The following is a 24107-nucleotide window of genomic DNA, read 5'->3' as shown; positions in this document are numbered from 1 at the left end:
GCTGTACAGTGGTACCTTGCAAGACGAATGCCTCGCAAGACGAAAGGGTTTTCTGTTTTTTGAGTTGCTTCGCAAGACGATAAACATCTTGCGAGTTTGCTTCCTTTTTCTTAAAGCCGTTAATACCCAGGGAATCTGCGCTCCGCAAGACGAAAGAATCGCAATACGAAACAACTCGTGGAACGAATTAATTTCGTCTTGCGAGGCACCACTGTACAGAGGCATGGAGACAGATGTGTGTGAGACTGGATTTGCACACCAGCCCTGTCAAAGCCTGGGCTCACATTCAAGAGGGCTGGGAGTCCTTTCCACACCAACGCCCACAATGTTAACATTGCAACAGACCGAAGAAACTTTAGTCAAGTTAATTTTATTGAGCGACAGCCATCTCCATCTTAGGTGCTACAGAGCCTAGGGTTAACCCAGAAGTGGCAAGTGGTGCTCAGAGGTGATCCTTTCTATCTCCCTACATTCCCACATACACGTAAACACTCAAAATCCATCAAATGGCAAAAGGCAGGGCACCTTGGTGCCGGAACAGAAACTTCAATTCTTGCATGGCAAGGGGGAACTACAAGGTTCATCCGCTCCTCTCTTATGTACAATCCCAGCATACAACACACCCGGACTGCTGTAATGTCCACTGCCAACTGGGACAGCACAGTCACTTTGTTTTTTTAAAGAACGGCAAAATGGCATTGGGTGCTTTCAAGCCTTCTTTGCCCCGCCGGCGCACCTTTGCACCAACGGTTCTACCCTAACCCACCTCCCCAAGGAAGTGGGGCCTGGAAGGCAAGTCTACAGCAAAGCTGGGGCCGAGAGAAGGGTTCCCGCAAACAGCCGCCTCTTCAGCTCCATCCAGAGCAGGTCCTGCTCCTCCTTGGCTCGTGCCATGAAGCCTTGATTCTCCTGGGCTCTCCGGGAAAGGTAAGGGAGGACTTCGTTGACCGGCCCGTAAGGAACGTACTTGTACACAGGGTACCCCGCCTGACCTGAAGAACAAAAGAATGGGAGTTGGTGCAGGCCCACCCACAGTGCTGGATGAGAGCAGATTCGAGGGCAAATAGAGCTTCAGGAATGCTGCATTCTATGCTTAAGGCAAGGGTGTGGAACTGGCGTCCTGCGAACCTCATCAGGCCGGCCAGACTTTTGGCCCACAAGCTGGGTATCGGGGGTTTGCAAAGTTATGTGTGTAAACTCTATTTTTTCAATATATATTTTTTTAAGTTGGTAGTTTGCTCATTCCCTCCATTTCTTGGAGAAAAAAAATACAGTGGTACCTCAGGTTAAGTACTTAATTCGTTCTGGAGGTCCTTTCTTAACCTGAAACTTTTCTTACCCTGAGGTACCACTTTAGCTAATGGGGCCTCCCACTGCTGCTGTGCCGCCGCTGTGCGATTTCTGTTTTCATCCTGAAGCAAAGTTCTTAACACAAGGTACTATTTCTGGGTTAGTGGAGTCTGTAACCTGAAGCGTATGTAACCCGCTTGTGAAATGAAAACATCTGAATCTCTACATCATGTTATGTTTATCTGCCCTTTGTACAGTTCAGTCCGTGCTAGTATACTAAACCCCATAATCCAGCCTATGGCCGACAAACCAGTAGACCTACAGCTCGCCTGGGTTCTTCAAGATGTGGATCCTTATATTACCCTACAGCTTGCTAAATTCCTAACAGCCATCCTCTCGTACAAGAGACGGAACGGAATGTTAGCTGATTATTGATAGTTATAAGAATTTTCTATAATGACATCAGATACTGATTTTAGTGTAGTGCCAAAAAATTTTAATCTTAAACTTTTTTATGAATGGCTAATATCTGTCCTTGTGAGTTGTGAACTGTGTTATACTACTTGTGGTTTGTACGAGTCCGCTGTTTTATTTGATTTGTTTTGTTGTGTTGTGTTTCATGATGGGCGTAAAGCCGAATAAACATTTGTTGTTGTATGTAACCCGAGATACCACTGTATTGAGGTTTTCACAGTACAATTCAAAGAAGAAGCTGATCTACCAGAAATGATATACAAGAAATACAGTTGCACCTTGGCTCCCGACTGCTTTGGCAGTCGAACATTCCAGCTCCTGAACTATCGAAACCTGGAAGTGAGCGTCCCAGTTTTCGAACGTTCTTTTGGAAGCCGAACGTCTGACGGGGCTTCCGATTGGCTGCAGAATCTTTCTGCAGCCAATCAGAAGCTGTGCTTTCGTTTTCGAACATCTTGGAAGTCGAACAAACAGATTCTGTTCGACTTCCGAGGTATGGCTGTAATGTAGAAATAACGGCAGTGGCATCCATCTGAAAGGTGCCGGAACTCGGCTCTGGCGAGTTCTGGCTGAAAAAAAGCTCTGGTTTAGGGGAACCCTTGGTTCACAGTGACAGTTCTCTAACTTGGGGGTCCGTGAATACACACATGCTCACTTACCAAGAGGGAAGGTGATTTGGTCACACATGCCCAGCAGCTGCCCAAAGTAGATCTTGTTCTCTGAAGGGTGGATTCCGAGATCTGCCATCCTGCATAAGGGAAGGGAAGAGGGGCAATTAAGGTCTATGCAAAATGCTGCCCCTTCAAGAGGCTTTGCTGGCCTAGAAGGCACCCAGCTGCCAAGAGGCACAGGGGCTACAATGTGTGTGTGTCCCCCCCCCCCCATCCCCAGTACCTGCGAAGTGTGAACTTGACTGTGTCTTTGTTGTGGGAAGCCACCATCACGTTGGCCTTACGGCTGTGCCGGATCTCCTCGAGGATGTAATCCAGGCATCTGCAAGGAATCACAGTATTGTGGAGTTGGAAGGGAACCCCAGGGGTCATCTAGTCCAACCCCCCTGCAAGAGGGGATGGGTAATCATGCCATTGCTACTGAGCCTGCCTTTTGAGAGCCAGTGTGGTGTAGTGGTTAAGAGCGGTAGTCTCGTAATCTGGGGAACCTGGTTCACTTCCCCGCTCCTCCACATGCAGCTGCTGGGTGACCTTGGGCCAGTCACACTTCTTTGAAGTCTCTCAGCCCCACTCACCTCACAGAGTGTTTGTTGTGGGGGGGGGGAGGGAAAGGAGAATGTTAGCCGCTCTGAGACTCCTTAAAGGGAGTGAAAGGCGGGATATCAAATCCAAACTCCTCCTCCTCCTCTTCTTCTTCCCTCCAGTGGCTCTCAAAAATCTGAAGATGCACGCCACAAGAACACCAGAAGCTGCATTTCCACTGATTCCCCACTGACCGTTGGGGTTACATCTAGTTCAGTGCTGCCTGCACTGGCTGGCAGTGGCTCTCCAGAGCTACAGGGTGGAGACATTTCCAGCCCGACCCGGAGGTGCCATTTGAGATTGAACCTAGGGCTGCCTGCATGCTGAGTCTCAGCCCTTTCCCTAAAAATAAGATTCTAGTCCATATGGTTCAAAAAAGAGCTGAATCAAATAGGAAACTGCCTTATACTGACTCAGATCCATCTAGCCCCGTACTGTCTACACTGACTGCCAGCAGCTCTCTGGGGTTTCAGGCAGATGATATGCCCAGCTTCAGCTAGAGACCCCAGTGGGGAATGAACAAAATAATAAGCAAAGCATAAAAGGAAAAAGGATTGTGGAGGGAAGAGGAAAGCGAGCATTGGAACAGCAAAATCCTCTGCCACTGAGCAACAGGCCCACCTGTGGTACATCTCGCTGGTCGCTTGGTAAGTCGGATTGATTGGATCCTCGTAGCCCACTTCGGTTGCCCGGCTGCGCTCCTGCTCCATGTAGGCACCTCTCACCAGCTTGGCACCAAAGTGCCAGCCTTCCCGGCGTGAGAGCTCCACGTCCACCGTCACCGTGTCGTAAGCATCCTGCTCACAGGGAGGCAACACAGAGAAGATGCCTGATGTTGAGTCAGACCAACCACTTTGCCTACAATCAGTACACTCAGTATTGCCCACACTGACTGGCAGCAGCTCTCCCAAGGCTGGGGATTGAACCCAGGACCATCTGCATGCAAAGCAGGTGCTCAACCACTGAGCTAAGATTCTGGTCCTCATGGTTTCCAATCAAAGAAGAAAGCTCCTTTAAACTGAGTCAGGCCATTGGGTCCCTCTACCCTAGTGTCGCCTACACAGACTGGCAGCGGCTCTCCAGAGTTCCAGGGTCTGCTGCACAGAATCTCCTGCATCAGCCGCAACCTCGCACGGATCCTGAGGATGCCACCCCCACCTCTCGAACCCACTCCCGGCCTGGTGCCTCACCTTCAAGTAGCACTGGTAGGTGTTGAAGACGGAGGCTCTCTCCCGGTTGAACTTCCGCTGCATCTCCAGGGTGAGGCGGCTGATGGCTGGCTGGAAGTAGGTCTGCTCAGCATCCACCATCAGCCTTACGCCCGTCTCTACAGCTTTCTGGAAGCAAGCAAGGCGGTGGAGTGAGTCACAGCAGCACAGAGGACATCGCCAGAGGTCGGTTTTCTGCTAACTAACCAAAGCCACTGTCAGAGATGGTGGAACCTTTCTGGACCGGGGCTGCATTCCCCTTCTGAGTGAACTTCTGGGGCCACATGCTATTAGATAAATACAGTGGTACCTCAGGTTAAGAACTTAATTCATTCTGGAGGTCTGTTCTTAACCTGAAGCACCACTTTAGCTAATGGGGCCTCCTGCTGCCGCTGCACGATTTCTGTTCTCATCCTGAAGCAAAGTTCTTAACCCAAGGTAATATTTCTGGGTTAGCCGAGTCTGTAACCTGAAGCGTATGTAACCTGAAGCGTATGTAACCCGAGGTACCACTGTAGATTGATAGATGTGTGTGTGTATATATTTATAATTAAATTTCCAAAAACTTCACACAGACATCATATTTTTTTCTTTCGTTTTGTCGACTCCCTATAATATTTTCCACTGTGTTTTTTTAATTCCTCCTGCTTACTGCACCCTATCTCTCCTCTTTTATATCATAACAATAATACAACAATCTCTCATTCCTTCTGTCGCCCCTAGTTCAAATCCTGCTCGTGAATTCATCATCCTGTAGTATTTAAACAGTCTGAAAAAGGCTTCCATTCTTCCATAAAGCAATCGCCGTTAAGTTCTCTTATTTTAGAAGAGTTTGGATTTGATATCCTGCTTTATCACTACCCAAAGGAGTCTCAAAGTGGCTAACATTCTCCTTTTCCTTCCTCCCCCACAACAAACACTCTGAGGTGAGTGGGGCTGAGAGACTTCAGAGAAGTGTGACTGGCCCAAGGTCACCCAACAGCTGCATGTGGAGGAGCAGGGATGCGAACCCGGTTCACCAGATTACGAGTCTACCGCTCTTAACCACTACACCATACTAGCTGTTAACTTGGCTGATTGGCTGATTTCAGCAAAGTCCTTTACCTATCCATTCTTCTTTGGCGGGAACTACTTCGTCTTTCCATTTTTGTGGGCCGTGTGCTATTTTTAATGGGCGCCAGCTTCTCCACCTCACCCAAACAGCCCATATCTCTCTCTCTCTCTCTCTCTCTCTCTCTCTCTCTCTCTCTGACCCAGGAAGAAGAGAAGAAAGCGATGAAAAACCCTCCCCAAATTCTTACCTTGGCGAGAACGTCCATCCTTTGCAGCATTCGCTTCATTTGGCGCTCTTCCTCCTCAGTGAAGCGAGAGAGAAGTGGCTCCAGCTGCCCTGTCTGGAAGAAAGGAAGACACTGAGGATGTGGGGCAGATTTTTTTTTTGGGGGGGGGGAGGGCAGGGGATACTCATTGTCCCCACAGAAAGAGGATTCTACATGGCAGCAAATCACTCTGCCACTGTGTCAAGGTTCTGAATAAAGCGATTTTTTTAAAAAGGTATCAGGATTCATAGAATTGTAGCACTGGAAGTGAAAACACGTATACTCAAACCATTGGAAAACCCAAAAAGCTTTTAAGTGCTCCACCTTGCATGGGATTAATCTGTGCAATTTCAACCGTGCAAGGCTGAAATTGCTCAGGTTAAATGAGTGTAAGATGCAATCATATAGCACAATTTTTTGGAACCAGGATACACTAAGGAACCCTTGTATATCCCAGCATGAACACGGACATGATCTGGAGCAACATAGCTAATTGCTCTTTGTGTTACAGAGGCCTGGCTGGTCTTTGCCACAAGTTGGGTATCTGGTTTTGCCAGTCCAGTGTTGTTGAACACTCTTTTAGCAAAGGCACGCTCCTCACTTGCATCTCTTGAAGATTTTTTAATGCAGTTGTCTAAAATCTCCTCTGAGCAGCCAATTTAATTTTGGGACTGCTTTGCATTGCTTTTAAATATCTTTACGACCCTGTACACCACCCTGAAGTATTGTGAGACAGCAGTATGTATGCATTATTATTAATAAAAAAATATTAAGCACAGTTGTACCTTGGATCCCAAACTCCCTGGAACTCAGATGTTTTGGCTCCTGAATGCCACAAACCTGGAAGTGATTGTTGCAGTTTGTGAACATTGGGACATTGGAACCTGAATGTCTGACGGGGCTTCTAATTGGCTGCAGGAGCTTCCTGCAGCCAATCAGAAGCCGTGATTTAGTTTTTGAACGTTTTGGAAGTTTGCTTTCCAAGGTACGACTGTAGTAGTACTAAATAAAAGAGAAAAGTGGTTTTGTAATTTGCTGGAGGCCACAGAGTGGCTGGGGCTACCCAGTCAGATGGGTGGCATATAAATATAAATAATACATACATACATACATACATTTATTTTTATTACTATTATTATTATTAACAACATCCCGTAGGTAATTGGAAAACTAGCTGCACTTTCCAGAAGCAACTGAAGACTTGATGCAACAGGATTTCCCAGCTGAATAAACGGGCCTATAAGCGTTCAACTTGTTAGGGTTTTTGTCTTGCTTTCAAACTATGTGCCATTTTTGTCTTTTAAAAGTTATCAGAAGGCGATTAATATATCAAAGACAATAGCAATAATAAAGAGCAACTCAGCAACTGATTAGGGATGCAGGTGGCACTGTGGTCCAAACCACAGAGCCTAGGGCTTGCTGATCAGAAGGTTGGCAGTTCAAATCCCTGCGACGGGGTGAGCTCCCCTTGCTCGGTCCCTGCTCCTGCCAACCTAGCACTTTGAAAGCACAAAGTGCAAGTAGATAAATAGGTACCGCTTCGGCAGGAAGGTAAATGGTGTTTCCGTGCGCTGCTCTGGTTTGCCAGAAGCGGTTTAGTCATGCTGGCCACATGACCCAGAAGCTGTACACCGGCTCCCTCAGCCAACAAAGCGAGATGAGCGCCATAACCCCAGAGTCGGCCATGACTGGACCTAAGGGTCAGGGATCCCTTTACCTTTAAGGAACTGATTAATGTGCTTTGCAGCCAAAAGAGGGCGCCAGCCAGGCACCACCTCTGGGATCAGCCCTGCTGCAGATAGCTGCTACCCAGCCTGGTTTCTCCCTCGGCTGGAGAGGAGAGATTAAGGCACAGCTGGTGATATAGAAACTGGATGACTGTTAACATGCATAGGCAGATCTAGTGCAGCCTTGACCAACCAACTGGTCCTCAGCTACTTTGGATGAAGCCTCAGCCACTTATGGCATATGATGATAAGGACTGACAGAAGCTGGAGTCCAAAGTAATAATTTATATACCGCCCATCTGACTGGGTTACCCCAGCCACTCTGGGTGGCTTCCTGCAAATTAAAACAGAGAAAAACCTTTTCTCTATCCACTTCCTCTGTGCCATACATTATATGTTTGCCTCTATCACGTTGCCTCTTCCTAGTCTTTTCTCTAAACAAGCTATTCCCAAACTTGGGTCTCCAGCTGTTTTTGGACTACAACTCCCAGCATCCCTAGCTAGCAGGACCAGCTGTCAGGGATGATGGGAACTGTAGTCCAAAAACAGCTGAAGACCCAAGTTTGGGAGAATTCCCTAAACACCGCAACCTTTCCTCAGAGCGGGAGATGCTCCAACTCTGTCAATCATTTCATGTGCCCCAAGGATCTTGCTGCTTCATTTTTGATAGTGGGGAAGATGACAGGAAGGGTTACTTTTTCCAGCACCCTAAGGGACCATGGGACGCAGGTGGCGCTGTGAGTTCAACCACAGAGCCTAGGACTTGCTGATCAGAAGGTTGGTGGTTCGAATCCCCACGGCGGGGTGAGCTCCCGTTGCTCGGTCCCTGCTCCTGCCAACCTAGCAGTTGGAAAGCACATCAAAGCGCAAGTAGATAAATAGGTACCACTCTGGCAGGAAGGTAAACAGTGTTTCTGTGCGCTGCTCTGGTTTCTCCAGAAGCGGCTTAGTCATGCTGGCCACATGACCCGGAAGCTGTACGCTGGCTCCCTTGGCCAATAAAGCGAGATGAGTGTCACAACCCCAGAGTTGGCCACGACTGGACCTAATGGTCAGGGGTCCCTTTACCTTTACCTTAAGGGACCTATGTATGTCCCCCCGCTGCCCCTCCTTGCAAGCCATTTACCTTAATGTTTGGAGCAAGCAAGAGTTTGGAGATCTGCGTCCGGGAATCAATGAGGCTGTTCCAGTCGAGCAGGTCCACTGTTCTGGGGGTGAAGGGAAGAAAGAGAAGGGAACTGTTGCAGGTACAGGCTTTGGCAGGCAGGTAACTTAACAATAATTTTATTATTTACATGCAGTCCATCTGACTGGGTAGCTTCAGCCACTCTGGGCAGCTTCCAGCGAAATATTAAAATACAGTGGTACCTCGGGTTACATACGCTTCAGGTTACAGACTCCGCTAACCCAGAAATAGTACCTCGGGTTAAGAACTTTGCTTCAAGATGAGAACAGAAATCGTGTTCCGGCGGTGCAGCAGCAGCAGGAGGCCCCATTAGCTAAAGTGGTGCTTCAGGTTAAGAACAGTTTCAGGTTAAGAACAGACCTCCAGAATGAATGAAGTACTTAACCCGAGGTACCACTGTACAACAATTCATCAACATTAAAACTTCCCTAAACAGAGCTGCCTTCAGATGTCTTCTAAAAGTCAGATAGTTGTTTATTTGATGGGAGGGCATTCCACAGAGTGGGAGCCACTACTGAGAAGGCCCTCTGCCTTGTTCCCTGTAACTTCGCTTTTCGCAGTGAGGGAGCCACCAGAAGGCCCTCAGAGCTGGACCTCAGTGCCAGACTATTGGTCCATCTAGATTAGTGTCGCCCACACTGACTGGCAGAAGCTCTCCAGATTTTCACACAAGGAGTCTTTGCTAGACCTTCTACACACAAAACCGATGCTCTACCTCCAAGTTATGGTCCTCCTCTGAAGACATAGGAAGCTGGACCTTAAGTGTCAGTCCATTGGGGCCACCTAGTTCAGTACTGTCCACTCTGACAGGCAGCAGTGTCTGTGCAGAGATTTTTTCAGGCAGGAAAAAATCTTCCAGCCCTACCTGGGGATAGAACCTGGGACCTTCTGCATGCAAGGCAAGTTCGTGCAAGGATGTGTCCTTCCCAGACACCAAGATGCCTCCACCCTCAAGGAAGGAGGGCTCTGGATTTTTGCAGCTGGAATTCATCATATGTGATAGGGCTTTATTTTCACTAGAAAAGCAAGGCCTAAAATTCAAGGGTAGGGAATTACAGGGACCCTGACATGTTGATGGACTTCAGCTCCTATCAGCACTGATAGCACACAGTCAGGGAAGATGCGAGTTGGCGTCTGATAGCACCTGGAAGTCCACATGGGGACCATGGCTCAGTGGCAGAGCTTTGCATGCTGAAGGTCGCAGGTTCAATTCCTGGAATCTCTCGGTAGGGCTGGACGAGACTCCCTGGAGAGCTGCTGCCAGTCAGTGTTGACAATATTGAGCTGGATGGGACCACATGATAGAAAGAAACTCTGCATGTTCTATATTACCATATTTTTTGTTCTATAAGACTCACTTTTTCCCTCCTAAAAAGTACAGTGGTACCTCGGGTTAAGTACTTAATTCGTTCCGGAGGTCCATTCTTAACCTGAAACTGTTCTTAACCTGAAGCACCACTTTAGCTAATGGGGCCTCCTGCTGCTGCCGCACCACCGGAGCATGATTTCTGTTCTTATCCTGAAGCAAAGTTCTTAACCTGAAGCACTATTTCTGGGTTAGCAGAGTCTGTAACCTGAAGCGTATGTAACCAGAGGTACCAATGTAAGGGGAAATGTGTGTTCGTCTTATGGAGCGAATGCAGGCTGCGCAGCTATCCCAGAAGCTGTTTTCGCTGCGCAGCGATCCCTCTTGTTGTTCTGGCTTCTGAGATTCAGAATATTTTTTTTCTTGTTTTCCTCCTCCAAAAACTAGGTGCATCTTATGGTCTGGTGCGTCTTACAGAACGAAAAATACAGTAGGTCCCTACCCTTGTGCTGACATTTTCAAGATTCGTTCTAACCCCTTTGTGTTAATGTCCCCAGACGTGCCAGCCATTCCCCACTGCCCCAGAAACAGCCCAGCCGATTCCCCAACATGTGTGTTGTCCTCCCCACTGCTCTAAAAAGCCACCACCATAGTCTTGTTCCTTGGACTCAGAAGCGAGGGGGCTTACCCTGACACGCCCAGCTTCTCGCCTGTGAACCAGTGCTGACTCTCCGCTTTAGTGGCAACCCCCAGCTTGGCCAGTGCTTCCTGCCAAGAAACCAAAACGAACCCATTTTAATGGTTAATTATGAATATTTAAGACATTGTTATGCTGTTTATCGCTCCCCAAAAGGGATTCCACAATAGCTTGACAAGATCCATGATCAGGCTTGCAATCATTTAAAAAAAGAGGAACACGGGGGGAAGACACAACACAAAAGGAAAAAGGATTGAGGAGGGAGGAGGAAAAACAAAAACAAGACACCACTTCTGAAACTTACAAGGTTCTATCTGATGTCAGCCTTACTCAGATACCCACTGAAGATAATTTCAGTGGGTTGACTGAGCAACCCAGCTGGGGTGGAAATAATTCAAGCATCTCCCAAGTCCTGTGTCATAAATTTATCTCCCCTCACCGTCCCCTCAAACCTTCTCCCTCGCACATGGTGCTAAGAGCGGCTTTGCAGGTGTGGACTTTTGAGCAGGGAACAGACACAGCTTCTCAAAACCAAGTTGGCTTTGAACAAAGAAGAGAGCCGGAAGGGTTTTGCTGCAGATCTCCTGAGCTCCAGAAGAGCTCCCTCTTTCATCAGAGACTCACCACAGCTTTGCGCACCAAGACAGGAATGTGAAAGCCAGGGGTGAATTCCAGAAATAGTCTCTCCTGCCTCCCCCCTCCGCTCCTTTTACAGAAGAGGAATGAACCCCCTGCCAAATCTCACCCAAAGGTTTACTATAGTTCAGGCTCTTGTTTCTATCTAACAGGCGCCTCAAGGAAAATACTACAGATGATGCATGGCAGCTGAAAACTCCTCACACCCTCCCATAATAAAGTTTTCAGCGATATGCTGCTTCTACGCACGGAGGTATGATTTTGCTACTGGAACTAATAAGGCATCAATAATCCATCTACTCTAGGTAATGGGACCTCAGCTTGTTTCAGGTTCAAGTTTGTTCTTTGTCTGAAGCCAAAGAGAGCATGCTTTATCCCAGCAAAGGAAGAATGGATACAAAAACGTATAGAATATGCAGAAATGGCGAAGCTTACCGGAAGAATAAGAAATCAAGGTGCCAAACTTTTTATAAAAGAATGGAAATGGTTTATTGAATATTTACGGATAAATTGTAAACAGATAAGAACATTGGCAGGATTATTGTAATAACCTGCAGTTTCTTAAGAGTATATATTTAAAGATGTATAAATGAGCAAATCAAGTTAATTTGGATATGCAGAAGATATTAAAAATAAATTTAAGGAGCCCCAGAAAGGAAGGAAGTCAAGTTTTGAACTGTCAAATTGATTGTATAATCAGTGAAGTGTACAAACCTGGAAAGTGTGTGTGTACGTACGTGCATGCTTTTTCTTAGTGTTTTTAACATTTTGGTTTTAAATGTTTTGGCTTTAAAAAAAATGAATAATGTTTATTGTATTTTGCTTGGTGCCCAGTTATTTGCCATGTGGCACTTGCATGCTCCGCCCTGGGATCCTCCAGTGACGGGCTGCCTGATCAACCCAGCCAATAGAATCACAGAATTGTAGAGATGGAGGGAACCCTGAGGATCATCTAGTCCAACCCCCTGCAATGCAGGAATACGCAGCCGCCCCGTACGGGGATCGAACCTGAAACCTTGGCGTTACCATCACCACACTCTAACCAACTGAGCTAATAAATGAACGAATCAGAGGTTCAAACGTGAAGAGTCCTTTTCTGCAACCTGAGGCCCTCTAGATGTCTTGGACTACAATTCCCACCAGCCCCAGCTTCACATGGCTGCATGATGCCAGGGCTGATGGAAGCAGCACAGTATCGGCTGGGGGCTGATGGGAGCTGTAGTCCAAAATGGCTGTGCTGCCTGGGGGCTGATGGGAGTTGTAGTCCAACAACATCTGCAGGGTACCAAGGCTGGGGGAAGCCTGGCCTAGTACCTTTCCGGAGGAGCAGCAAAGGCTGGATTTCGGAGCCCAAATGCTGCCCCTGATCTCAGCCCCCTTTTTAACCGCAGAGAAATGAGGCAGGGTCCTCTGGAAGAAACTCCATCAGCCCCCGCTGCCCCCCCCAACCATCCCACCAGAGCACGAAGACTCACCTGCAGCTTCTCCACCTCCAGCTTGGTCTCCAGGGCAGCCAGACCCACTTTGCCCTGGTCGGCGGCCAGCTGGTGGAAAAATCGCCTCCATTTCACCAGCACCTCTGAGAACTGAAGCTGGAAAAAGGAGCAGAAGAGGGAGAGAGAGAGAGGAGCGTGTCACTTATGTGCCGGCATCTTCAACGTGGCCCTTCCAGGGAAAAAATCGGAACTGCAAAATTTCACATGCACATTTTGTTGGTTCTGCTTACCAGGAACTGAGGCCTCCCCAGTGCTGTCAGCTTAATGGCAGAAAAGCCGTCTTCCGAACTGCCACCTGCCAAAAAAAGGCAAAACATGGTCACCCTCTTTGCCCCTTCCTCCATGAAGACGCGGGCAGCCCCCTGTGGGGGTAGCCTGCGTTTCATCCTCAAAACAACCCTAAGAGGTAGGCCAGGCCAGGCCGAGATTAAAATCCAGAGTCCGGTAGTCCATATCGGCTGCTTTTAGCCACGACATCACATTGGGCTCCTTTGTGTATCACAATTACTAAGGTGCTGTGTTTATTGCAGAGGCGGCTAGCCGTTTTGTGGAGAGCGAGCCACATTCAACGTTAGCCAGCTCTCTGGGGGCTCCAAGGCAGCCGCAGCTGGAGCGACCACAGGCAACCCTATCTCAGCTGTTTGCATGCCTCCTATGTGGCGTTCCCAAAGCAAAGGAAGGATTGGACTCTGATTAACAGAATACACACAAGGCTTGATCAGCAAGACTCTGGGAGGGGTGCCAGTAATAATCCCTCTCTCCACCCCCTGGCCCAGATCGTTTTATTCATAGAATCATAGAGTTGGAAGAGACCACAAGGGCCATCGAGTCCAACCCCCTGCCAAGCAGGAAACACCATCAGAGCACTCCTGACATATGGTTGTCAAGCCTCTGCTTAAAGACCTCCAAAGAAGGAGACTCCACCACACTCCTTGGCAGCAAATTCCACTGTCGAACAGCTCTTGCTGTCAGGAAGTTCTTCCTAATGTTTAGGTGGAATCTTCTTTCTTGTAGTTTGGATCCATTGCTCCGTGTCCGCTTCTCTGGAGCAGCAGAAAACAACCTTTCTCCCTCCTCTATGTGACATCCTTTTATATATTTGAACATGGCTATTCACAAAAGAACTTTTTACACAGCGTTCATAAGAACCAATCAGATTTCCTCTGAGCATTTCAAAACCCCACGTGGGACAAAATCAGATCAGAAGAAATTCTTCTAACTACAAAGAAACTTATTTCCTACTTGAGCATGCATATGTAGTTCAGAGTAAATAAAAGAGGAAGCAAGGAGGAAAGCTTTTAGGAAATTCTGGAGGTCATAAACAGCAATAAACAGGAGAGAAAGGATGGTAGGGAAAGATTAGGCATCTTTATCACCTCCATGTGAAACTATTTCCTGGCCCTAAGATTAACAAACTACATCAAAGTAACCTACTACCTTTATGCACTGAGGATGCCTGATGAAGCAACTGGCCTGTGTTTCAGAATGCTTATACGTGCCTGTCAGGTGTAGAGAAATCAGAGATGCAGAAGCTTGTGGGATTTGATCAGAAACTATTGTCAATGAATCGAACCCAGTCAACGCCATGCTTTCATCGTGGACACAATGGCTCGATGCATATTTTATAATTCCTCATAGTAATCCCATCTGATCACTACATCCTAAACCAGGGCTTGTTTGGTGCTTCTGGTGCAAGGTAGGTGTGAATCAGCTATGTGTGCTTACACACTGCTCGTTCACTGGGAAGAGCAAACCACGGTTTACTGTGACGTGAAAAAAATCAACTCCTTGGCTCTCATACAGGTACTCAAGCATGGCTGATATGAAGTGGAGTTTACACCATAATACAGTGGTGCCTCGCAAGACGAAAATAATCCGTTCTGCGAGTCTCTTCGTCTAGCGGTTTTTTCGTCTTGCAAAGCATCCCTATTAGCGGATTAGCGGCTATCAGCGGCTTAGCGGCTTAGAAAAAGGGGGTAAAAAGGGAAAAAACTCGCAAGACTCGCAAGACGTTTTCGTCTTGTGAAGCAAGCCCATAGGGAAATTCATCTTGCGAAGCGCCTCGAAAAACGGAAAACCCTTTCGTCTAGCGGGTTTTTCGTCTTGCAAGGCATTCGTCTTGCGGGGCACCACTGTATAGCAAATTTGATTTCTGGCTCATTTCCCCAAGCAACCCGTTGGCTGTCCAACTAGGCTGCTGCAAGAGTCGGTGCAGGATTTATTATGTTACTGTTTCCCAGAGGGGCTTATCCTGCCTACCAGAAGCCTCGATGCATCGCAGGAAGGTGTCCATGTGCCGGTCACATTTGGCTTCATCCGCATAGAAGTAGGTGCGGGCGCTGATGACCCCGTCCCGCCGGTCGCCAAACTTGCGGTGCACACTATAGCGCTTCTCTCTTTGTTCTGGGGTGGGGGGAAGAGAGAGAGACAGGACAGGAAGTGAGAGCAAGTAGACTACTGCAATGAGCTCTACGTGGGGCTGCACTTGAAGACAACTTGGAAACTTCAGCTGGTCCAAAATGCAGCCACTGGATTACAGACTGGGGTTCCATTTGGATTTCATATATCTCCCTGTTTGAAAATAGCTGCACCAGTTCCTTTCTAGGCCTCTTTGACACTTGAGGCATACATTCCTAGCACCCCCCCTCTTAGTCTTAGGGTTGTTAGTTGTTTTAAATTGATGTATAGCTGTGTTTTCTGCTGCAATCTACACTGGGACCTTAGGACAATTTCTGGAATGAAGCAGCTGCCAAGAAATCACTTTGATGCTGTTGGACTAGGCTGAAATGGCAAAACTGACCAGAAAGGCTCAGGAACCAAGAAGACCAAAATTTCAAGAAAGAATGGGGAAATTTTATAATTTATCAAGGAGACCACTGTGAGCAGATGAAAACATTAGCAGGATTGCAATAACACTTGTAATGCATCAGGCACGATGGCGTTAGAGTTACCGTACTTAAAACATGGACTATTGAAAAAGATGCAGTAGAACAACAACAAGGCCTGGGAAGAAACTCCCTGCTTGAACCCTGGACAGATGCTACCAGTCAGAGGAGACGATGCTGAGCCCGAGAGACCAATGGGGCAACTCAATATAGTGAAAGGCCTTCGTTTGGTGGCGGCATAGCTGCTCCACTTGCCAAAAAGTCCTGGGCTGCCTCTGCCAATCAGTGCAGATACTACCTAGCTAGATAGACCTTTATTTTAGTAAATAAAATGGCTGTGTGGTTTTTGTTGGCCTTTGGGTCGCCCAGTTAAAAGGAGATTCCTCTACACCAGGCATAGGCAAACCCGGCCCTCCAGATGTTTTGAGACTACAATCCCCATCATCCCTGACCACTGGTCATGTTAGCTAGGGATGATGGGAGTTGTAGCCCCAAAACATCTGGAGGGCCGAGTTTGCCTATGCCTGCTCTACTCCAAAGGAAATACAAAAGCGAGGTTGTTCCATTTTTCGGCCATGGGAAAAATTCACATTAATGAAGACCCCGGGGTGGGGGGGTGGGGAGAGGGGGGGAGCGATCTGGAGAATCAAGACACTTGGCACGGGGAGGAAGAGAAGGCAAACACTAAGGACTAGAAACATGAAAGCTGCTTTACTTACTGCCAGTCTCCTTCTCAAATGCAGAGGTACAGGAGCTGAAACGAGAAGATGAACACAAGCCTTATTTCAGCAACCAGAGGCAGGGAAATGGTAGGTCTCTGTGTGGCTTGCAGCACATTTCTGACACCCAGTTGTTTAAACGCAGCCTCCCTCCCCCCAGCTAATCTGCTGCCTCTTCCAGATGTTGGACTCCAGTTCCCATCAGCCCCAGCCAGCACGGCTGATGGTCAGGGATGATGGGAACTGTAGTCTGACAGCATCCAGAGGGAGCTAGGCTGGCGAAAGCCTATTGAACATTAGTAAGAAGAAGGCTTCCTTCACCCCTTTTCTAAATTAGCCTGCTGAGATTAATAAAGCTTGGTGGGAAATCCAGGAGTGGATTTTTGCACGATGGGGCTGGGTGCACAGCTCTGGTGTGGATCACTTCTCATCCACTTGTGCTTGGAGGTCCTTGTGGTTCTAATGAAACAATAACGTAATGAATCCTGCAAGCCTGAAGTGTGCTCGCCTCTGTTCTTTGCAGATTCGCCCCAGGCGACTGATGAGTCACTGCAAATAGCAAGTCCAGCCAAGCCATGTATGGGAGGGCGCAGGCAGGCTTTACACACTCCAGGCTTGGTGTGGGAGCAGCCAGCATGCTGCTGTCAGTGAAAGCCACAAGTGCCTAACCAAGGTCATCAGCAACGTTGCAATCGTATAGCCCAGGCTATAGGATTGCACAATAAGAATCAGCTGTTGCACAGTTTGTGCACTGAACTCCTCTGCTGTGCAGTTTCTAAACGCTGCTGCCCCATGGTGCAATTTGTGGACAGAGAATGCTAGATACAGCCCACTAAAATCAAGCATGGTCACTCATCTAGGCTTTGCAAACAAAATTACAACTCTTCCCCATCCCCATTTAACTTTTCTCCTGCTTGCTCAAGCACAAAAGTTCCCAAGTGGCCGGGATTCCATGTGCTCGCAGCCAGCTTTTCCACTCTGCAGAACGAATTCCAGAACGACAGGAAGTGTGGGAGGGGGGCTGCAGTTATGAAACAGCAGGAAAGAGTTAAAGGAACCAGCGAACTCAAGTTCACTGGATGGAAGCCTGCCTTACAGGGAGTTTGCAACCCAAGCTCTCGGCAGAAACCTGACCTGTTCCATTATTGTAAGGTTGCCCCTGTGACAAGGATTAGCGAGGCTGGCTGTGCTCATAAGCTTGTATCTAAGCAGAAGGGAATTTCGGAGGGTGGGAGAAGAGGAAGGAAGGCAGATTTTAGAGCAAACTTTAGTAAGGCAACATGGAGTAGTTTAGTGAAAGAGCACAAACTCTGAACACAAAACGTCTTGGGTTCATTCCCCAGCAGCTGACACTAAGCAGCCTTATACTGTGAGTCTGTGACAAACCGCTAGCCCGTCTCAGTATTGCCTAGACCAGTTTTTCCCTAACTTGGGCCCGCAGCTGGTTTTGGACTACAATTCCCATCATCCCTGACCACTGGTCTTGCTAGCTGGGGATGATGGGAGCTGTAGTAAAAAAACAACAACAGCTGGAGCCCAAAGTTTGGGGAACACTGGTCTATACTGACCAGCAGGAAGGATTTTAGGTGGAGATGAATGGGAAGGACAGAGGGAGAAAAACGTATCCCTATGTGCTCTCCATGCCATGCCCCATTTTAAAAACTGTGCAGCAGCACACAGTAGCCATCAATTGCCTCAGCTTCCCTGAATTTGTCCAATCCTCTTAAAACCAACAAGCTGGTGGCCGTCACTGCCTCCTGTGGCAGGGAGTTCCGCAGTTCAACTATGCAGCGCATTAAGAAGTCCTTACTTTAATTTGTCCTGAATCTGGGATAGCTCAGCTGGTAGAGCATGACACTCAAAATCTTAGGGTTGTGGGTTCGAGGCCCACACTGGGTGAAAGATTCCTGCACTGCAGGGGGTTGGACTAGATGAACCCACAGGGTCCCTTCCAATTCTACAATTCCAGGATTCACCTTCCTTATGGGTGTCCAGGTTCTAGAGAGGGAGAAAAAGCTTTTCTCTATCCACTTCCTCCATGGCATGCATGATTTTATAAACTCCTCTCCTGCTGCCTCTTACTTGCCTTTCCCATAAACCAAAATGTCCCAAAAGCTGCAACCTTTCCCCTCCCCACAGGCTCCCCAGCAGGGGCTCTCACACAGCCTCTGCACGTTACAGGCAGCTGCTCTGTTTGCGTAAGGGACCCGCCTTCCCATCAGCAGACCAAAGGAAAGGGGAGGCTTGCCCCCATCCAATCACGCTGCCCGAGTGTTTGGATTTCCTCCCCTCCTTTTGGCAAGCCCCAAGTTGCACATTGCGTACCAAGCAGAGAGAGAACAATCCACCTTGTGACGCAAAGGCAGCTTTGGTTTCACCATGGCCTCCTGCCAAACAGCTATGGGAACTGGGTTCATAGCCTCATAGAGCTGGTAGGGACCCCAAGCCCAAGCCCTTGCAAGGTGGGACCCACAGCTGAAGAATCCCTGACAGGTGGCCACCCGACCTCTCTGTTTATAGGAGAGTCTAAGGTAGTACTTTCCACTGCCACACAGCTCTGAGTGCCAGAAAAATATCCCGAACGACAGCCTCCTATCTTGCCATTTGAATCTACTGGTTTATGCCCTCCCCTCTGGGAGCATCAGAAAACATCTTCTGTGGGACAGCCCAGAGCTTTCCAAACTATGCGTTGGCTGCAGCATGTAGCCATGTCTGGCAAACACTCCCTGCACTCCTCTCGGGGCTGGAAAGGGGTACGTTTAAGCTCTGGTTTGCTAGGAAAACCGAATTGCTGTGTCGCAAAATGATGCACATCTGAAAAGTATGGAAAGCTGTGCTCTAGTTTCAGGCACTGAGCAAACATACCTGAGAATGGCAAGGATTGAACTTGCACACTAAGTGCTCTTACCACCCCCCCCCCCGCTGTACAGTGGTACCTTGGTTCTCGAACGGCTTAGCTGTTGAACAAATCAGCTCCCGAACACCGCAAACCCAGAAGTGTTTGCGAACGTTTTTCGGAAGCCATGCCTTGGTTTTCGAATGGTTTCAGGAGTCAAACGGACTCCCGGAATGGATTAAGTTTGAGAACCAAGGTACCACCATACAGACTACTCATCCATTGAGCTCAGCACTGCCTACACTGACCGGCAGCCCCTCTCTCAAGGTTTCAGGCAGGAGACATGTCTAGCCTTGTAACCTGGAGATGCCGGGGACTGAACGGGAGACTTTCTATGCACAGAGCAGATGTATCACCGAGCTACGGCACACCCCTGTTTTAAGCTCTCCTGTCAATCATCCCTTTGGCATGGCTTGTGTTTCCAAAAACAATCCACGCAAAGCGTATTCATTTCCCTCTCCACCCTGCCTGAAGCCTCGAGATATGTTTGCAAGGAAGATAAGTTTGCCGAGAGACAACGCACAGGAAAGGGAGCAGGAAGAAAGGGGTAGGTATGAACTTGGCCGTTGCACATTGCTGAAATAGTTGACTTGTGGATCTCTCTTCCGGCACTGTCCCCTGGGCAGCCCCAAACATGCACACCACCGGGATTCCATCATCACTCAGCCTGTCTTTGGCTAAACATCCCCCCAAACCGGTCCTCCTCCTTGCTGTGGGGCAGTTTCAACCCGTTGCAGCTGCCGGCAGCTGGGGAAACCACCCGCCAAAACCACTCCTATCTTTCAGCAAAGGTGACAGAGCAAAGCAGCTGACCTATCCTTTGCAAGCAAGTCAACACTTGGAAATTACATAAGCCACTTCTTCCCCCCAACCAAGGACACACACACCTCTCTCATGCAAAGCCAAGACCTCTTTACTTTCCTGCCCTCTGCTTCCTCCCTCTCACATTTCCTTCTCATGCAATGCAACACGCCCAAGGAAGGAAGCTCCCCTTGTGACATAGTAAGTGGCTTGAACCCAGCCACACACAAACACTCCTCCAGCTGAGCTGCCACAAAACAGCCTCTCACTCACTCCAGTTCCTTCTTCTCAGCCTCCTCGGTGGTCAGGTCCTCTTCCACGCTGTAGTCCAGCACGGAGCCCACGCCGCAGGCGCTGTAGCGCCGGATGAGAGGCTTGATGGCCTCTTGGTCCTCGCCGGCCACAAACTGCCCGTAGAAGGTCAGTTTCATCAGCTTCTCAAAGAGCCACTGGCCCAACAGCTTCCGGCTGAAGCTCATCAGCTGTAGGACGCAGAGTCAGGGGGTTAAAATGGAGGAGGAAGCAGAAAGGCAACTTTGCTCTAAAAAGGGCCCTGCTAAGCTTTCGAAGGCGTACTAGGAGTCATTGGGGCTGCAGCCACAGCAGGGCTGGCGGCTTCCACGAGCATTTATTTTCACAAAAACTGACATGCAAGCCATCTAGCTTTTTCGCTTGCACATAGGTCAGGGGAAGAGCAGATAGCATTACTTCACAACTGCTCAGGAAGAAAAAGAAATACATTTTCAGGACTTTTTCCCCCCCAAATAACATTGCGAAATCAAGGAATTTGCTGCCCCTGTCTGCATGTGCTCCTCTGTCCTCCTCTTCCACTTTTCTTTTTGTGTCATGACTGTTTAGATCATAAACCCTAGGGAAAGGAGCTGCACAGCTGTTATGCATTTGTAAGCCACTCAGTGGGGTTGGGTGGGGGCAGTGACGGAAAGGAAAGGTGCAAATGCTTTGAACAAACACATGTATTTTAATATAAACCTACAACATTCAGGGTTTTTATTGTTCCCCATTACCCACTTCTAACAAGGCAACTTGGGACACGTCTTATTGCATTTGTATCCTACCTTTTTCTCCAAGGAGCTCAAGGTGGCAAACATGGTTCTCCCCCGGCTCATTTTATCCTCACAACAACCCTGTGAAGTAGGTTATGCTGACAGGGGAAGGCTGATACCCTAAGCTTCATGGCCAAGTGGGGAATTGAACCCTGGTCTCCCACTATACCACACTTGCCACTGGAGGCTGCTCTGGTAGGGCAAATGCAGGTGCTGTCCCACCAGTCTCAGCTGCCACCACCCCACCTTCCTTTTAACTTACAAGGAGCCCGAGAGGGGCTCTACCTGCCATTGGCTCTGGCGCCACCTCCTGTCGGTCTCCCTGCCCTCTACCCTATCATTCCTTATGGAGCATCAAAGGGCAAGCAGGTTCTCATGGCAACAGCCTTTGTGTGAGAGGCATCACACACAAGGAGAGTGGCCGGCAATGGGAAGGAGAGAAAGGGAACGAAAGATGGAGAAGGAAGCAGGGGTGACAACTTGAATAAAATATGGGGGGCGGGGAGCCCCGTATAATCGATCACAAGATGTGGCACATGTACACTAGCTAAATGGCAATGCCCACCAACTTTGGGGTTGCACAAATATTTAATGGGGGGGGGGGCTGAAGGGACCTCGGTCCCTAGAAGTTGGCTACTACGGAAAGAAAGATGGAAGGAAGGAAAGAAAGAAAGAAAGAAAGAAAGAAAGAAAGGAGAAACAGAAATGGAAGGAAAGGGTGGGAGAAAAAGAAAGAGAGAGAAAAAGAAAGGAATTGACGAAAAGAGAGCGGAGAAAGAAATGAATAATACTGTAAAGAGATGAAAGGAAAGCGAAAGCAACGGAGCGCGTATCCTGCGCGCTCGACCGCCTCCTCACCTTGTCGCCGTGCTCCACCAGCGGCTCGAGCGAGCAGAGGCCGAGCACCAGGAGTCCCCGGGCCAGCTCGCCGCTGCTCTTGCTCCGGAAAGCCTCTTGCGCGTCCGCGAAGTCCACCGCGGGGGGCGGAGGCAGCGGAGTCGGCGGCTGCTGGAGGCGCGCACCGGAGGATGAGGCTGGGGGCGGCTGGGCAGGGTCAGCCAAAGGCTGCTCCGCAGGTGCCGGCGCCGGAGCAGCGGCCGTGGCAGAACGCGGACAGCTCCGCGAGGTGAAGGACTGGGCTGCGCGCAGCGCCAACAACGCGCCTTTGGAGGTGCGACAACGCCCGGCCATGGCTGCTGTAAAAGACGGCGCCGGCGCCCCGGCGAGTTTAAATAGGCTCCGTCGTCCTCTGGCCACGCCCACCGCGCCCTTCCATTGGCTGAAGCGCACGCTGGGGGGGGGACACCGCCCTCCGATGCCGCGCCCACTCGCTTCTGGTTGCCCACCGGGCAGCTTCCTTATTGGTTAAAGGAGACTCGCCCCTCCGCGAGACCACGCCCACCGCGAGCCTTCTGTAGCGCAACAGACCCGCTTGACGTTTGCTGAGCTTCACGTGAATCTGGATTAGAATGCGTAGCTTTAGGACCGGAACCCAAGCAGACTCGCCTCTGGCATCTGCCACGACGTCGTCACCCACCTGGGAAACTGCATCCCTGCCTCATAGGAAAGGATTGGCAACACTTTGCTCTATCTATGGACCAGGGAAGGAGCTGCTGCTCTGATGTTTGCTTTCCTCTTGCCTCCGCGGTCCCTTTTCCTTTTGTAACATGTCTACTGAATCGAGAGCCTGTGGGTAGGGAGTTCTAATAATAAATGTACTCTCTGTGTGTGTCCCACTCTCTCCTCCTGTCTCCCAGCACCTGTTATTAAGAACTATGTCTGCCTTCAGCTGTGGAGACTGAGCATAGCCATGGTGGCTGGTAGCCATCGATAGCCCTCCCCTCCATGAATTTGTCTAATCCTCATGTAAGCTCTTTTTATATGCAATAACAGCAGCAAGAATATTATTGGCCCAAAAATGGAAGCAAGAAGAGTTACCGACGATTGAAGAATGATGGATGAAGTTAATGGACTATGCAGAATTAGATAAACTAACAGGAAGGATTCGAAACCGGCGGGACCAGAAATTCACGGAAGACTGGAGTAAATTTACGGACTATTTGAAAACTAATTGTGAAGAACAGATGACGTTTGTAGGGTTGCAAGCAGTTTTGTGAGGAGTATTATTAGAAGTATTGTAAAAATGGACAAGGGGGAGGATGTAAAGGCAATATAAAGTTAAGAAATGCATAAGAAGTGGTTAAAACGGTGGATCATCAGAGGTGCTGATGGAAGTCTAAAAAGATTGTATAAGTGATAAGTTTTGTGGTACATTTTATAATTTATATGTTAAAATTAATAAAAAATATTATATATAAAAAAAGAATTTGTCTAATCCTCTTTTAAAGGCATCCAGGTTGTCGGCCATCACTGCCTCCTGTGGGAGGGAGTTCCACAGGTTAACTCTCCTCTTAGCTTCTCCCCCCACTGCCATTGCTACCTTCCCCGCCTGCCCCAGTGTCAGAGCCGCCAAAAGGAAATGCAGGCATATTTCAGCAGGAGGTTATCTGTGCTCCTGGCTCTGGTATCGCAACACCCTGGGGAGGTGGAGAGGAGATAAGGGGGGAAATCTCTTTGCATTGGCATAATCTGAAGGTCATTCTGTGAAGCAACTCGGTTAGGTCATCTCAACAGAGAATCAATATAGAGCATTTTGAAGTCTGGTCTGGAAAAAGTGTCATGTCCAGCCTTGACCCTATTAAGCAGACAAAAGCACTTCAGACTGGCTGGTTCCAGAGAATGGAGTATACAATCATGCCAGACGGGAGATAAAAAAGGGTGTTAGTCAACTCTGGTTCATGAGGGCAAATAGAAGCACCGCCCCACCAATTTCAGCCTTGATTCTGCCAAGTCCACCTGCTGCATATTGGCACATCAATATGTGTCTTTTCTTCTTCTTCTTCTTCTTCTTCATCATCATCACCATCATCATCATTAGATTTATATACAGCCCTTCATCAAAATATCTCAGGGCAGTTCACAAGATAAAATCGCAAGATGAAAGCACAAATAAATACAGTGGTACCTCGGGTTAAGAACTTAATTTGTTCTGGAGGTCTGTTCTTAACCTGAAACTGTTTTTTAACCTGAGGTACCACTTTAACTAATGGGGCCGCCGCGCCGCTGGTGCGCGATTTCTGTTCTCATCCT

The 24107-nt window shown here is 48.6% G+C and overlaps 1 protein-coding gene across 1 annotated transcript; it reads right to left on the bottom strand.

Annotated features, from left to right (window-relative positions):
* Nucleotides 1-354: 354 nt before the first annotated feature.
* PRODH (proline dehydrogenase 1) lies at nucleotides 355-22319 on the bottom strand. The gene is made up of 14 exons (XM_083717279.1): nucleotides 21816-22319; nucleotides 20167-20375; nucleotides 16197-16231; nucleotides 14852-14995; nucleotides 12823-12887; nucleotides 12572-12688; nucleotides 10452-10531; nucleotides 8398-8479; nucleotides 5527-5619; nucleotides 4208-4354; nucleotides 3639-3814; nucleotides 2659-2757; nucleotides 2424-2512; nucleotides 355-992 (listed from the first exon to the last, which is right to left on the bottom strand). Exons 1-14 carry the CDS (start codon nucleotides 22146-22148, stop codon nucleotides 799-801), a joined length of 1863 nt encoding a protein of 620 aa, XP_083573405.1. The 5' UTR covers nucleotides 22149-22319; the 3' UTR covers nucleotides 355-798.
* Between the last annotated feature and the right edge of the window lie 1788 nt (nucleotides 22320-24107).

This window comes from Podarcis gaigeae (assembly GCF_964106915.1).
Source record: "Podarcis gaigeae genome assembly, chromosome: 16".
Lineage (NCBI taxonomy): Eukaryota > Metazoa > Chordata > Lepidosauria > Squamata > Lacertidae > Podarcis > Podarcis gaigeae.
This window is presented reverse-complemented; position numbering and strand designations above follow the sequence as displayed.

Bases quoted from the DNA above. Each gene is read 5' to 3' on its own strand.
- PRODH (XM_083717279.1), bottom strand. From the start codon at position 22,148: ATGGCCGGGCGTTGTCGCACCTCCAAAGGCGCGTTGTTGGCGCTGCGC. The intron at 8,480-10,451 runs GTAAGCCCCCTC...CTTCACCCCCAG, and splicing joins GAGAAGCTGGGCGTGTCAGG to AACAGTGGACCTGCTCGACT. The intron at 3,815-4,207 runs GTGAGGCACCAG...CCCTGTGAGCAG, and splicing joins CCTACCAGTGCTACTTGAAG to GATGCTTACGACACGGTGAC.